We start from the raw sequence: 17,712 nt of genomic DNA on the forward strand, positions 1-17,712 counted from the left end.
TAGACAGAGAGGAGAGAGAGAGAGAGAGTAGACAGAGAGGAGAGAGAGAGAGAGAGTAGACAGAGAGGAGAGAGAGAGAGAGAGTAGACAGAGAGGAGAGAGAGAGTAGACAGAGGGAGAGAGAGAGAGTAGACAGAGAGGAGAGAGAGAGAGTAGACAGAGAGGAGAGAGAGTAGACAGAGAGGAGAGAGAGTAGACAGAGAGGAGAAAGAGTAGACAGAGAGGAGAGAGAGTAGACAGAGAGGAGAGAGAGTAGACAGAGAGGAGAGAGAGAGAGAGTAGACAGAGAGGAGAGAGAGAGAGTAGACAGAGAGGAGAGAGAGAGTAGACAGAGAGGAGAGAGAGAGAGTAGACAGAGGAGAGAGAGAGTAGACAGAGAGGAGAGAGAGAGTAGACAGAGAGGAGAGAGAGAGAGTAGACAGAGAGGAGAGAGAGAGAGTAGACAGAGAGGAGAGAGAGAGAGTAGACAGAGAGGAGAGAGAGAGAGTAGACAGAGAGGAGAGAGAGAGAGTAGACAGAGAGGAGAGAGAGAGGGTAGACAGAGAGGAGAGAGAGAGTAGACAGAGAGGAGAGAGAGAGAGTAGACAGAGAGGAGAGAGAGAGAGTAGACAGAGAGGAGAGAGAGAGAGAGTAGACAGAGAGAAGAGAGAGAGAGTAGACAGAGAGGAGAGAGAGAGAGTAGACAGAGAGGAGAGAGAGAGAGTAGACAGAGAGGAGAGAGAGAGAGTAGACAGAGAGAGAGTAGACAGAGAGGAGAGAGAGAGAGTAGACAGAGAGGAGAGAGAGAGTAGACAGAGAGGAGAGAGAGAGTAGACAGAGAGGAGAGAGAGAGTAGACAGAGAGGGAGAGAGAGAGTAGACAGAGAGGAGAGAGAGAGAGTAGACAGAGAGGAGAGAGAGAGAGTAGACAGAGAGGAGAGAGAGAGAGTAGACAGAGAGGAGAGAGAGAGAGTAGACAGAGAGGAGAGAGAGAGAGTAGACAGAGAGGAGAGAGAGAGAGTAGACAGAGAGGAGAGAGAGAGAGTAGACAGAGAGGAGAGAGAGAGAGTAGACAGAGAGGAGAGAGAGAGAGTAGACAGAGAGGAGAGAGAGAGAGAGTAGACAGAGAGGAGAGAGAGAGAGTAGACAGAGAGGAGAGAGAGAGAGTAGACAGAGAGGAGAGAGAGAGAGTAGACAGAGAGGAGAGAGAGAGAGTAGACAGAGAGGAGAGAGAGAGTAGACAGAGAGGAGAGAGAGAGTAGACAGAGAGGAGAGAGAGAGTAGACAGAGAGGAGAGAGAGAGTAGACAGAGAGGAGAGAGAGAGTAGACAGAGAGGAGAGAGAGAGTAGACAGAGAGGAGAGAGAGAGAGAGAGTAGACAGAGAGGAGAGAGTAGACAGAGAGGAGAGAGAGAGAGAGTAGACAGAGAGGAGAGAGAGATAGAGTAGACAGAGAGGAGAGAGAGATAGAGTAGACAGAGAGGAGAGAGAGAGAGTAGACAGAGAGGAGAGAGAGAGAGAGTAGACAGAGAGGAGAGAGAGAGTAGGCAGAGAGAGAGAGAGAGAGTAGACAGAGAGGAGAGAGAGAGAGTAGACAGAGAGGAGAGAGAGAGAGTAGACAGAGAGGAGAGAGAGAGAGAGTAGACAGAGAGGAGAGAGAGAGAGAGTAGACAGAGAGGAGAGAGAGAGAGAGAGTAGACAGAGAGGAGAGAGAGAGAGTAGACAGAGAGGAGAGAGAGAGAGAGTAGACAGAGAGGAGAGAGAGAGAGAGTAGACAGAGAGGAGAGAGAGAGAGAGTAGACAGAGAGGAGAGAGAGAGTAGACAGAGAGGAGAGAGAGAGAGTAGACAGAGAGGAGAGAGAGAGAGTAGACAGAGAGGAGAGAGAGAGAGGAGAGAGAGAGAGTAGACAGAGAGGAGAGAGAGAGAGAGTAGACAGAGAGGAGAGAGAGAGAGAGTAGACAGAGAGGAGAGAGAGAGAGAGTAGACAGAGAGGAGAGAGAGAGAGAGTAGACAGAGAGGAGAGAGAGAGAGAGTAGACAGAGAGGAGAGAGAGAGAGAGTAGACAGAGAGGAGAGAGAGTAGACAGAGAGGAGAGAGAGAGAGAGTAGACAGAGAGGAGAGAGAGAGTAGACAGAGAGGAGAGAGAGAGAGAGAGTAGACAGAGAGGAGAGAGAGAGAGAGTAGACAGAGAGAGAGAGAGAGAGAGAGTAGACAGAGAGGAGAGAGAGAGAGTAGACAGAGAGGAGAGAGAGAGAGAGTAGACAGAGAGGAGAGAGAGAGAGAGTAGACAGAGAGGAGAGAGAGAGAGAGAGTAGACAGAGAGGAGAGAGAGAGAGTAGGCAGAGAGGAGAGAGAGAGGAGTGAGAGAGTAAATGTTACTGTCTTTCTCTAATTATGATTACTCAAAAACATATCAATTATGATGAAATATTAAAATTGATTGGAAATGCAATTATTTTTTCAGTTGTATGATTAAAAAAATATTTAACTAGTATTAAAAAAGCTATTAATCACAAAGATACCAAGAAAAGAACTATATTTGTTTTACACATTATAATCATGTATCAATGTATACTATTGTTTCAGTCATGTGTCAATATAAAACATAAAAATATACTTGAAAATCTGTTTCAATTTTTGGAAAAGTTCAATAAAAATTGTCTTAAATCAGCTGTCATTTTGGAGTGACACATTTGATTACCCTCATTAAGTCTAGATGCGTGCGAACAATTATCAATCTGACATAATCTCAATAGATTGTTCTATTGATCAGGTTTGCATCACTGTTTTCAGTCCTTTGTGTCAACATGATGTTGGACATCAAAATTGTTAATGTGTTACATCAAATGTTACATCAAAAGAAAAACTGTTTTAATCTAAGGGTCAATCCTTAGGTAAACAAATGTTGATTGGGCACAGACAGACATTAAAGCAGAAACCCGTGTCATACTAGTTTGCAACAAAGTGCAACAACAATTCAATTCAATCTTGGAGATGGAAATTTGGTTCGTTAAAATTAATTTTAACGTTAAAACAAAATATTCCCTAAAATTATTGTACAAAAATTCCAAAGAACTTTATCCTCATTGGTCAAATCTCGTTCAATACTGAAAATATTGACTTATTCATGAACATAGGCAAAATCCTTATAACCATAAAAACAGTCTCAGGACACAAATGTAATATAATGACAGATAGATAAGGGCATTTATATGAGTTTGTGGGGGAATGATGCAATCAAAAGATACTCAATTATGTAAAAATTAATCCATCTATATATATAAAAGGCAAAAATCGGTGTGTATGTATGTATGTATGTATGTTTGTTTGTAACGCTAAAACTTTTGACAGACACAACCAAAGTTGACAAATTAGGTAGCATATTGCACCTTGATCACCCGGATGACAAATATCGAAATTTCACGTCAAACGGACAACTAGAAGGGGGTTAACTGATCATTTTTCTCTCCCAGGGGGGCCCCCCAAAAAACCTGTCATTTTAACATTATTCATTAGCTGTCACGTGACGTGACGTCAGCTCAGTAAAATGTCGGCTACGCTGAGCCTCTGACGTACATTAAAGCTGCCTGCGAGGAGTATCATTGATACTATAACACAGTTAAATATTAGTTTAAGAGTCGAACCGTTATTACCAACGGATTTATCGCACTTCAAAAAGAAGAATCCCAAAATTACATAAAAATTGACGTAGGGAAAATGTTTTTATTTTTGCTTGAAGTTTTTTACCGGCGAAGAAAGATGACTATGCTCTTTGCTATAGTTTACCATGTAAACAAGGCTTTAGCCATTTTGTTTTTACCTCCTAACTCTGTTAAACTGGAAGGGGGAGGGGTGGCTATCAGTATAAGGCCGCTTAAATACACGAAAATTACTTTTATACGAGTTTGTTTTCTTATGAATGGAACCGCGTTTATAGGGGGGAGGGGGGAGGAGGCAATGTGCACAGTCTCCCAAGCATTACCTACTATAAAAAAAGATGCACATTTACCCTCTTCTCTCACCCTCTTTCTCTCTCTCTCTCTCTCTTTCTCTTCTCTCTCTCACTCTCTTTCTCTATCACCCTCTTCTCTCTCTCTCTTTCTCTTCTCTCTCTCATCCTCTTTCTCTCTCTCTCACCCTCTTCTCTCTCTCTACCTTTTTCTCTTCTCTCTCGCACCCTCTTCTCTCTCTCTCACCCGCTTCTCTCTCTCTACCTCTTTCTCTTCTCTCTCGCACCCTCTTCTCTCTCTCACCCGCTTCTCTCTCTCTACCTCTTTCTCTTATCTCTCTCTCTCTCTCAACCTCTTCTCTCTCTCTCTCTTACCCTCTTCTCTCTCTCACTCTCTGTGTACACCTTTTTCTCTTCTCTCTCTCTCTGACCCTCTTTCTCTCTCTCTCACCCTCTTTTTCTGCTCTCTCTCACCCTTCTCTCTCTCTCTCTCTACCTCTTTCTCTTCTCTATCACCCTCTTTCCCTGCTCTCTCTCACCTTCATCTCTCTCTCTCTACCTATTTCTCTTCTCTCTCTCTCCCTCTGCTCTCTCTCACCCTCTTCTTTCTCCCTCACCCTCTTCTCTCTCTCTCTCTACCTCTTTCTCTTATCTCTCTCTCTCACTACCCCTCTCTCTCTCTGTCTTACCCTCTTCTCTCTCTCTCTACCTCTTTCTCTTATCTCTCTCTCTCACTACCTCTCTCTCTCTCACCCTCTTCTCTCTCTCACCCTCTTTCTCTCTTACCCTCTTCTCTCTCTACCTCTTTCACTTCTCTCACCCTCTTTCTCTCTCACCCTCTTTCTCTGCTCTCTCTCACCCTCTTCTCTGCTCTCTCTCACCCTCTTCTCTCTCTACCTCTTTCTCTTCTCTCTCTCTCACCCTCTTCTCTCTCTCTTACCTATTTTGTAATATATATATATAGATATATATATTGTACAAACTATTGTACAAACTATTACCACTTATCAAGGCCTATAGGCCACTCGAGGATGAAAGTTTAAAAGTGCACAGTAGTCAAATTCGGCAAAGATGACGGAACCGCTTTAAGAGGAGGATGAATTATTCAGTGACTCCAACCTATTTTGTTACATATATGTATGTATATATTTTTGTAAAAAATATATATTACTACTTATCAAGGCCCATAGGACACTCGAGGATTAGAGTTGAAAAGTGCACAGCAGTCAAATCTGGGAAAGAGGATGGAACCGCTTTAACGGGAGGATGAGTTATTCAGCGACTCCAACCTATTTTGGTATATATATATTTATATCTATATTTATTTTTAAATATATATTACCACTTATCAAGGCCCATAGGCCACACGAGGATGAGAGTTTAAAAGTGCACAGTAGTCAAATTCGGCAAAGATGATGGAACCGCTTTAAGAGGAGGATGAATTATTCAGTGACTCCAACCTATTTTGTTATATATATGTATGTATATATTTTTGTAAAAAATATATATTACTACTTATCAAGGCCCATAGGACACTCGAGGATTAGAGTTGAAAAGTGCACAGTAGTCAAATTCGGGAAAGAGGATGGAACCGCTTTCACGGGAGGATGAGTTATTCAGCGACTCCAACCTGTTTTTTTATATATATATTTATATCTATATTTATTAAAAAATATATATTACCACTTATCAAGGACAATAGGCCACTCGAGGATGAGAGTTGAATAGTGCACTGTATAAAAAATACGGTAAAGAGGATGGAACCGCTTTAACGGGAGGATGAGTTATTCAGCAACTCCAACCTATTTTTATATATATATATATATATATATATACTTTTATTAAAAAATATATATTACCACTTATCAAGGACAATAGGCCACTCGAGGATGAGAGTTGAAAAGTGCATAGTAGTAAAATTCGGGAAAGAGGATGGAACCGCTTTAACGGGAGGATGAGTTATTCAGCGACTCCAACCTATTTTTTATATATATATATATATATATATATATATATATATATATATTTATAACAAAAATATATTACCACTTATCAAGGCCCATAGGCTACTCGAGGATAAGAGTTGAAAAGTGCACATTAGTCAAATTCGGGAAAGAGGATGGAACCGCTTTAACGGGAGGATGAGTGATTCAGCGACTCCAACCTATTTTGTTATATATATATATATATATATATATATATATATATTTTGTACAAACTATATATTACCACTTATCAAGGCCCATAGGCCACACGAGGATGAGAGTTTAAAAGTGCACAGTAGTCAAATTTGGGAAAGAGGATTTAATCGCTTTAATAGAAGGATGAATTATTCAGCGACTCACACCTGTTTTGGTATATATATATATATATTTATAAAAAAATATGTATTACCACTTATCAAGGCCCATAGGCCACTCGAGGATGAGAGTTAAAAAGTCCACAGTAGTCAAATTTGGGAAAGAGGATGGAACCGCTTTAACAGGAGGATGAGTTATTCAGCAACTCCAACCTATTTTGTTATATATATATATATATATATATATATATTTTTCATAAAATATGTATTACCACTTATCAAGGCCCATAGTCCACTCGAGGACGAGAGTTGAAAAGTGCACAGTAGTCAAATTGGGGAAAGAGGATGGAACCGCTTTAACGGGAGGATGAGTTATTCAGCGACTCCAACCTTTTTTTTTATTTTGTAAAAAATATATATGACCACTTATCAAGGCCCAGAGGCCACTCGAGGATAAGAGTTGAAAAGTGCACAGTAGTCAAATTTGGGAAATTTGTTATATATCTATTTTTTTGTTACTTAGGCATTTCCACTTATCAAGGCCCAGATACATCTCGAGGATAAGAGTTAAATGTGCACAGTAGTCAATTGGACAATAAGGCCCAGAGGCCACCCGAGGATAAGGGTTGAAAATGGCAGTAGTTAATTGGACAACATAGTAATCGTTAGTAATGGAAAGTCGGGAAATTTGTTATATATATATTTATATTTTGTTTAGATAGGCATTACCACTTATCAAGGCCCAGAGGCCACTAGAGGATAAGTGTTGAAAAGTGCAGTAGTCAATTGGACAAAATATAGTAATTGTTAGTAATGGAAATTCAGTAAATTTGTTATATATATATTAATATTTTGTTAAATACGCATTACCACTTATCAAAGCCCACAGGCCACTCGAGGATAAGGATTGAAAAGTGCACCGTAGTAGTCGGTTGTAATGGAAATGCGGGATATTTGTAATATACCTATTTTTTGTTACTTAGGCACAACCACTTATTAAGGCCCAGAGGCCACTCGATGGTATTACCACTTATCAAGGCCCAGAGGCCACTCGAGGATAAGCGTTTAAAAGTGCAGTAGTCAATTGGACAATATAGTAATCGTTAGTAATGGAAATTCAGTAAATTTGTTATATATATGTATATTTTGTTACATACGCATTACCATTTATCAAGGCCCAGAGGCCACTCGAGGATAAGGATTGAAAAGTGCACAGTAGTCAATTGGACAATATAGTAATCGTTAGTAATGGAAATTCAGTAAATTTGTTATATACCTATTTTTTGTTACTTGGTCATTTCCACTTATCAAGGCCCAGAGGCCACTCGAGCATAAGAGTTAAAAAGTCCACAGTAGTCAATTGGACAATAAGGCCCAGAGGCCACCCGAGGATAAGGGTTAAAAAGTGCAGTAGTCCATTGGTCAATATAGTAATCGTTAGTAATTACTACTTCTCAAGGCCCAGAGGCCACTCGAGGATAAGGGTTGAAAAGCGCAGTAGTCAATTGGACAATACAGTAATCGTTAGTAATGGAAATTCAGTAAATTTGTTATATATATATATATTTATATTTTGCTAAATACGCATTACTACTTATCAAGGCCCAGACGCCACTCGAGGATAAGGGTTGAAAATATTCAACAAATTTTTTATCTACAGATTAGAAAATTTGTATATAGGGTATTCAGACATATGGAATATATCTAGCATAATCTATCTATTATATCTATAAAAGTCAGAATGTTTGTGTGTGTGGGTGTGTGTGAGGTAGAGAGAGAGAGAGAGAACAATTCTTAACCTATATATTCAACAAATTTTTTATCTACAGATTTTAAATTTGTTATAAAGGGTATTCATACATACGGAAATATATCTAGCATAATCTATCTATTATATCTACAAAAGTGAAAATGTGTGTGTCTGTGAGAGAGAGAGCAATTCTCAACCTATATAATCAACAAATTTTTTATCTACAGATTAGATAATTTGTATATAGGGTATTCAGACATATGGAAATATATCTAGCATAATCTATCTATTATATCTATAAAAGTGAGAATGTTTGCGTGTGTGTGTGAGGTAGCAAGAGAGAGAGAGACAGAGCGAGAGAACAATTCTCAACCTATATATTCAACAAATTTTTTATCTACAGATTTGAAAATTGGTATATAGGGTATTCAGACATATGGAAATATATCTAGCATAATCTATCTATTATGTCTATAAAAGTGAGAATATGTCTGTGTGTGAGAGAGAGAGAGTAAGAACAATTCTCACCCTTTATATTCAACAAATTTTTATCTACAGATTAGAAAATTTTTATATAGTGTATTCAGACATATGGAAATATATCTAGCATAATCTATCTATTATATCTATAAAAGTGAGCATGCGTGAGAGGAGAGAGAGAGAGAGAGAACAATTCTCAACCTATATACTCAACAAATTTTTTATCTACAGATTTGAAAATTTGTATATAGATTATTCAGACACATGGAAATATATCTAGCATAATTTATCTATTATATCTATAAAAGTGAGAATGTGTGGGTGTGTGAGAGAGAGAATGAGAGAGAACAATTCTCAGCTTATATATGCAACAAATTGTTTATCTACAGATCCGAAATATCACATTTGTATAGAAGTAGAAATCTGGATACCTATTCTGATACCTAATAAAAGAAAGGACACTCTTTGGGGCGGATTTTGATGATAACAAGTCACTAATAAGAAATTATAATAAACATTGAAATAATTTAAGAATTTTATCAAAATAAAATTGCATGGTAATCACCCAATTTCTGCCACAAAATTTTGATTGGCAAAACTCATAAACAGAAAATATATATTTTCTAATTTCATCTTTTTTTTTATATAATCTGATTTGATGTTTTCCTTAATATTCAAATCACTATATTTTGCTGCTTAATATCAAATACAGCAAATGAGTTATTTTTTATGCATCAAACAATTACATTTTCTCATTCATCCAAACTAATCACTGAACATCAATTTCATATTTTCTTCACTAAAATATTACTGTGCTTGATGTCATCAAGTGGAGCGGATCATTTTTTTTTCATTTGTTCACACATTTTTCCAATTTATATATATTTTGTCTAAGATTCTTAGCCTATGTCATTGCATACCAAGCTGTTTATTAAAAGTTACGGTTCACTGTAAACACATACGTTACACCAAAATAAAAACGCTTCAGATAATGTCTTGATATTCAATTAAGTTTCTCACATGACATCTTATGAAGTTAGTAGAAATGTTACAGACTTTTGAATCTCAAACACTTTCAATACTGTGCACTGATATTTTCTTTTTTGGAATATAAGCACATTCATGATTTTTTTTTACAAACGTCAACAAATTTCACAATGTGTAGCAATGTACTGAAACAATTATAAAAATATTTGTTTTTATTTTGGATGATGCAGGGCATCCGAAGAGAGATTTTTCTAACAAAATGAAAGTATAATTTTTAGCAATAGGTATCTAGGAAAAGGCCACTACATACGTTATAAATTCCAAATTTCCACAACCTGGCAAATACTGGTACACGCTAGCAAATTTAGATTTGCAATTACAGAATATGATTCTAATTTTTTCCTTTGCTCTTTATTCTAACACTACACTAAGTTTACTGTTTTATTTCGCTACAGTTGATATTGTGTAGAACAATAAGAAAATCATAGTGAACAATGCATTCAACAAAATTTCACACACATTTCTAGATACCTATATCTAATAAGTTCAAAAGAAAGGACACACTTAGGGAGGTATTTTGGTGGTCAAGTCACTAAATAGAGATTAGCTGGTTTCCCGGCATAGCCCAGGATGTAATAAAGATTGACTGAAATACATGTTCTAGCTGGTTTCTAGGCGTTGCCAGGGATGTAATATAGACACATTATGTTGTATATTACCTGTTCTCTTCTCCCTAAGGTAAAACAATTTCATATACATGCTGTAAATTACCTATGCTAGGGATAAAACATGAACAATACCAGTCCGGGGGTAGATAAAACAAATAATACATAGAGATGAAAGATTCGTCTCCCCTAAGAATAAAACATATGTTCAATATCTGCTTTTGTTTTTTCATTGTTTATACGGTCCCGAGCAACGCCGGGTAGCCCTGCTAGTATATATATATGTCTTAATATTTTTTTACCAAAAATTTTTTATATATTAAAATTCGGTAATGTTCATATACCAATAAAAATAAAGTCAATATTAATTGACTCAATTAAGCTTCATGATTATCGGTTTTCATAATCGAGCATATATTTTTGCAAAAATCAAGACAACAAAACATAAAATAAGAACATCATATGGTGTATTTCCTTTTGTGTTACACTTGTTTGGATAAATTAAAACATTTAAAAATATCCAAAAAATAGCTACTCTTCAGACACCAAAATACATTTGTCATATATATATATATATATATATATATATATCTGTTATATATATATATATATATATATATATATATATATATAATATAAAGCTGAACGTCTGTGTGTGTGTCTGGTCACGAATAGGCTCCTATATGGTTGACTATTTTAAAAAACTGATTACATATGATAGAAGATGTATCGAGGATCAGGAATGGGTATGTTTGATCTGGCAGAACGGTGGTTCATAAAAATTGTGGGGTCTGCGTTCGCGCCTAGCCCCCCAAAGTATGGAAATAAAAAAAAAAAAAAAAAAAAACGTTTACAAGGGGTTTTTGATATAGATATACATAAGAATACTTTGATAAGTATGTTTTAACTTAAATAGGGATGGTATAATAAAATTGTGGGGCTTGCATTCGCACCTGGCCTCCACAGAATGGAAACAGGCAAAAACTTTAATGAAGACTTTTCATATCTATCTGCGTAAGTATACTTTGATAATTATGTTTCAGCTTGAAGAAATATGGTATAATAAAATTATGGGGTGTTCGTTCGCGCCTGACTGCATAGAATAGAAATATGTCACAAAGTTTAACAAGGTTTTTTAATATAGATCCACAAAATATTGTGATAAGTGTTTCAATGTGAACAAGTATGGTATAATAAATTATGGGGGTTATCTATTTTATTTTTACTTTCATCATATTTTGCTTTGGTTTTGATACCCCCAAATTCAAAGCTATTTCTTTACAACCCTTCCTTTTCATAACCTATCATACTTTCATAAATCAGAGTCCATTTTCTGTAGGCTGTTTTTGAACCCAGTCAACGACGGATAATTTTGCTAGTATACACACATATATATATATATATTTATTTATATATGAATATATTAATAATCCCTATTTTAAGAGAACAGTTTGGATTCGCCTCGTTCATCCTCATTTTATTTATTTTTTCGATTCCTTTCGAATTAAGTATCACACTTTCATATTTCTTATTTTTAGACCATCCCTTACCCACAAAATTTTCTTTTCTCCATTCACCTCCATTTAGAGGGCATCCCCACCTAGAGACTGACCCGCAGAAGCAAGGTTCCTTTTACAAACCTAGTGGAATGGGCAGTCTATCAACTAGACGGGGTTGGGAGGGTCCTACTAATAACCTTTTGTTTTTTCTTCTCCCGCCCTCGACACAAATGAATTATTGTACCATTTTATTGTTATCTTTTGTTTTTACACGTCAATAAAAAATGTTTTAAAAACTGGGAGTTAAGTAGGACGTCCCCCAATATGAAAGGGTGAATGCGGTATTATGGTGAAAGAAGATACTAGCTGGGAAAAACTTTTGATTTTGTTTAGTTCTGGAGTGACAAGGATGACCAACGACCCCTACAATCCCCCCTTTTGAGTTGGCTATGTGCCTAAGTTTTTTGTTCATCGTTGATTTTGACTGTATTTTTAACATGAATAAAAGATTTAATATCTCAAAGTGTAGTATCTGTTCCGGCAACCCTTCATACCAATTGTCACTATCCAGCTCCCCTACTCCCCGGGGAGTTGGTCCCCATTTCCCCCTTCACTCCTCACATTAAAAATCGATCTTGTACCTAATTTGCTTGGTGGGGGAGCAAATAAATACCTTTTTTTGGCCTTTTCGCCAAGATCAAAGTGTAGTATCTGTTCTTACTACATGCTGTACTTATGTTTGTAACTGTGATATAAAGTGGGGGATCACTTTTCTGTATTAATTTAATGTAAAATGATCACCCACTTTACGTCAGTCTCAAAGCCATTCAAGTCACTCCCCAGATCATTCAAGTTGTTTTTGAAGGATTCCAGTTATTTTTTAAGCATTCAAGTTATTCTTAAGGTCATCCAATTCATCCTTAAGTTCATTAAAGTCATTCTAAGTCATTTACTTTTTATTTAAGTCATTTCAGCCCATTATTCGGTCATTTTAGTTTATCTTTAAGAATTTCATGTCAATCCTACATTCACGCATTCATTCATTACACGAGAGCATGCAACTAATGGCTACCGGCCTTGTTTAAGAAAAACTATAAATTAAAAGGTTTATCATAACCTCATACTGGTTATGTAACTTAAATCTATCTTTTTCAGTCTTATCTTAAGGTAAACATGATATTTTTGTTAATTTTTACTATTCCCATATCATTCAGTATATCGAAACAGTGTAAGGGACATAAATTGATTTTGCCAACATTTATCAGAATTCCTTTATATTTTTAGTTCACTATTTTGATTTCAGTCTTTATTACGTTTAGTTTTAAACTTTTAGTTCTCACATTCTCTTTATAGCAATCTAAGAATGTATGTTCTTATTTCATATTTTGTTGTCTTGATTTTTGCATATATATATATATATATATATATATATATATGGAAACTGCTTCAGACAAGGTATGAAGCCACTTGATATAAGGAGCTAGCACAAACAAAAGATGATTATCACTGAGATAGGAGATGCTTATTAATCATCATCTTGAAAAAAAACAAGCTATAGGTAGGAGGAAAACAGTCAGCAGAAAGAGAGTTCCATAAAATTGAAGTTCTTGGAAAGCTGTATTACAATGAGGTATCAGAACACCAAATTCTGAGTCAAATGAGCTGGAACAAAGGAAGCAGGGAATAAATTAGATAATTCTAAACAACACATGCCATAACAGTAATTATAAAAAAGACAGACTAACAACATCATGTCTATAAGAGAGGTTGCAGAGAAGGGTGGGGCCCAGTCAAATTACAGATATGTTTGTGCATTTTATCAAGAATCCTCAATTGGGACAGAGATTCAGCAATCCAAATATGACAACAGTACTCCATACATGTTTAAGATGAAATGGTATTAATCTCTTAATCTCTTACATGTAGAAACATGCTCTACCTGCGAGAGAAAAAAAAAACATGAAGATAGAATCAATTATAAATTACAAGGAAAGAGGTAAACAATGATAGCCCGACTCCATTAAATGAATATATAACAGTGATTCTTCATATAAATTTGTCTAACAAGAAAAATTCAGAGAAAAAAAAAAACATGGTTTACCAGCGAATAATACTTCCCCACAGCGAATGGGTTTGCGCGGACGTGTGCGAGGTCCTTGCATGAGTGGACGCTCCTGTGGCAAAAGTAAATAATTTTTGGCTTCATCCAAAAGGTCACGACATGATTCGTCACTTTTGATAAGGAGATCAGAGCCAACTGTTCCGACTAAGAATTTTGGACTCATCAGTGGCAAACGGACATGCTGTAAAACCTGTAAAGAAAAAGAAAAACTTTCAAGAATAAGAGATTTTGTATGCACAAATATTCAGGACATTCTACCTGTTAATGAGAGAGTGTGAAGGTGATAGAAAGCTATTTGCAAATGATAATTAGAACAATCAAAATGAAAGCCCCCACCCCCCCAAACACAACTCGATCTCAAAACTGAGGAATATTTTAGCATTTATTTTCTGTAATTAAAATATATAGAAAAAACCCTTAAGGAAACAAATGTCGATTAATTCAGCTTTATTATAATGGATAAGTAGGGTTCTTATCTGGGTTGGGCTTAGCAGCCCATCAACAATTGTAGGATCATTTCAGGGCCAAACACTATTTCTGATCATATTTTAGTCAAACATCATTTCTTGGTTAAGGTTTATTTCTCAGGCAGAGTTAATTTCAGGAGTAGGGCGTATTATGTATGCGTTATTTTCTTATTCTATAATTTGTTTTGGAAATGTTTCAGTGTTATATTGCTTATTGAAGTAGTTCTACACTTTTTTCAATAAATTCATTTCTTTATGTATTTAAAATTGATCCTTTAATGTTTTTACATTAAAGTATGCTTTATGTATAGATACTTTATGTATAGATGTAAAGTTGGTGCAATTTATCATGACGTGTATAGGGCATGAAAAACTATGCACAATGGAGGCTCTTTTACTTCAAGTAAGAATTACTCGTAATGGGTTATTTTTAGAGTGTCAAATATGGAGTCGATTCTTGGTATTCTGTCCGAAAATTGAATGCATAGCATCACAATATTCTTTAAGCTGACTTTACAACATATTTAAATGTAAGAAGTTAATGTAGTTTGCTTCAAGCATTGTTTAATGTGTATATAAAGGTAATTTATAGAAGGTAATACAATGCAGAGGTGTAATGGATCAACACAAACTGAAGCAAAAGACATAAAAGTGAAATGTGTTATGCAGATTCACCTTTTATTAATGTTTTTATATACTTTTAAAACATTGTATAAAGTATATATGAGAAAAACATGTATTGTATTAACAAAAAGGTGCATCTGCATAACTCAATTCGCTGATATATTTCCATCAGTTTGCGTCTATTCTCCGCATTGTATTGCCTATTATAAATAACTTTTATACATGTAAAATTGTTTTGGATATTATTGTGAATGATGCGTCACCTTTTGTGACTGCAAATATATAAAATTTTACTTTTTAAAAGAATAGAAAATTTAGATGAAACACACATATATATATATATATAAAATGCTATTTTGTAAATTATTCAATGTTATAAATAAAAACAAATAACAGTTTATGAAATTCTTAAATTTTAACATAACATGTATAGCAAGTCATAAGAATTTATGCATGTGTGTAAGAAACAGATAGCAAAGTAAAGATGCATATTGTAATTTCTGTCTGATAATGAAAGTATGTGTTTGCCAACTGCTGTTTGAAGACTCGCAGATGGCACCATGCCAGACCAAAATGGCAACAGACATCAAAGAGATGACATCATTGCAACACTTTTTATTTAATTCTTTTACACATTAGAAATTAACAAAGAATTAACAGAATCAATGGCTGTAAAAGAAAGAAGTTTGGGGATTTGTGTTTATGTCCGTTGTTTGATTACGGCAAATGTCACGCATGGCTTGTCAAGAAAAAAATAAACTGAATAACCTAACGTCAAATTATCTCATTATGAAACGGAAACATTTAAGAATTTTAAGGACTCTGACCAAAATCTGTGACAAATCTCACTTTTTTGTTTATTGTGTGCAAAAGAAAGAATAAGGTTTATAAAGACAGGATTTAGTAAGAAACAAAAGAATGGATTACAATAGATATAATTCGAGTCTTTTTTAAATTTAAACTTAAAGCTTTCTGCAAATTATTGAAGCATAAAAATGGTTGTAGGAGAAAGACGTAGTAATGAAGATTGGTTGACCATTTTGTTTGACAAATTTTTTAGAGTGACTTAAATCAAATCAAATTATTTTAGTAAAAAATTTTATGCTTCAAGTTCTTGCAGTCAGTATGCAAATTTCTACCTAATTCATTTCCGGCCTAATTTCCAAATATTTGCATAAACAGTATGTTGTGTCATCATATTTGGTTTAACATCCATTTTTCAAATTCACGTGTTTGACTACTTTAAGAAATGAACTTCCAAACTAAGTTATCTCTGGACAGGTTTTCATCCCGAAAGTTCATTTTACCACTTCTTCACATGTTTTCTTTGGCTTTCCCTGGGAACTGAACCTGTCATCTGAATTGTTCTACTTATCCAAAACCTCATCGATTCTGCCCTACTGTTCAGATTTAATCTTCCTCAGAGATCTGGACTTGTATTACACATTTGTTTCTCTTCATGCAGCATGTCTTCAACCCTCATCGGCCAGGTTTCATTTTGATGCATTACATGCCTGATAGACCGTTACCTTCATCAACAATGGTAATACTCTCCAACCAGTAATGGCATACGTGTAACTTGCTTAGATCACAAACATAATTCGTTTTTGGTAAAATAATTTTTAAAAATTTAAATAAACGTAAATCCAATTAATCTATTCACTTGTCGCAGGAGAATAAAAAAAAAAAAATTATGTTTCCCCAGTGTTTGCACCAATATTTATATAAAATTATAGAATTATGCCAATAATTTAATTTTTCATAAATTATCGTACCTGATGACCTAAAGATGAAAAAAAAAAACAAAAAAAAACTAATATTGACTTTTGATTTATTTGCTTTCTCACTTTCACCATTTGAAATGGTTTTGTTCAAGAACCACAAAAAAGCTTTTTTTCTACTCGCCAACGTTTGTGTGACTGGATGGATTTATCTACAAATAAATACACATTGGTCTTTATTATGAAGAGGCAGATTATTGCCTACCATAACTTAAAAACAAAGTCTGATTTTCATAAATAAATGCTTGTAGAATGTATAAATCCTGGAATCTGAAGAAGGCAAGAGAGTCCAACAGCAAAACAAGTGTTAATTGAAGTAGCAGATAAAAGTATATGGAAAGGTCATTTTACTTACTGTTGGAAGGTGTTGTCGCCTCTCCTGAATGTTGTAACGTACCCACGCCATTACAGCATTATACACCTGTTCTTCACTGCGTACGTTAAGTTCGTCGCTGGAGATGATGTCGACTAGTTGATTAACTGGAAGTAATAAAAATTCTTCACTTTCCATAACCTAGTGAAAATAGAAAAAATTTTAATTCATTAACAAAACATGTAATAAACAAAAACAACGTATTAATCTATTTCATAGTAGATAAAAAAAAAGCTACATTGCATTATACTTGATTTGCTCCATGGCATTTCTATATGACAGACATACTCATAGTAAAAAAATTGGATGCCTATTTCAAAAGATTCCTTTTTCATTTGAAAAATAATATTGACTGTATAAAATATTTCCATTTTTAAAGGCTTAAGAGTTCATAAAGAGAGGAGGAGGTGACTGCTCGCTCTTTCTCCTCCTTCCCACTTTCCTTTCCTCCACCTTTCTTTCTCACAATGTAAAATTTTAATTTCTTTTTGATATTTAAATAACTCCTTTCACTCAACATAAATTAATGCAACAAGAAACTTAGGAATCAAATTATTTTAAAATTTTGTTCCAAGTAATGAACATTGTGAAGTGATAGCTGTCAAAGCTAGTGTAAGATATGTTTAATAATGTCTTAGTTCAAGCACATAAATTATTGAAAGAAGAGTTGAAAGAACACACAGAATGCCAACTCGTGGAGTGTTGAATTATTTTCTTCCTGTCACCAACAACAGAGAC

General features: G+C 35.2%; 1 protein-coding gene across 1 annotated transcript in view; it reads right to left on the reverse strand.

Moving 5' to 3' along the window:
• LOC145295181 (kelch-like protein 20) overlaps positions 1 to 17,712 on the reverse strand; it is a 115,564-nt gene that overhangs the window by 32,729 nt on the left and 65,123 nt on the right. The window contains exons 3-4 of the mRNA XM_080141443.1: positions 16,957 to 17,115; positions 13,709 to 13,919 (exon numbers count right to left, since the gene is read on the reverse strand). Of these exons, the coding sequence (XP_079997569.1) occupies positions 13,709 to 13,919; positions 16,957 to 17,115 (370 nt within the window). The remainder of the gene's footprint in view (positions 1 to 13,708; positions 13,920 to 16,956; positions 17,116 to 17,712) is intronic.

The sequence above is a fragment of the Euprymna scolopes genome, chromosome 2, assembly GCF_053919585.1.
Source record: "Euprymna scolopes isolate OS-2025 chromosome 2, ASM5391958v1, whole genome shotgun sequence".
Lineage (NCBI taxonomy): Eukaryota > Metazoa > Mollusca > Cephalopoda > Sepiida > Sepiolidae > Euprymna > Euprymna scolopes.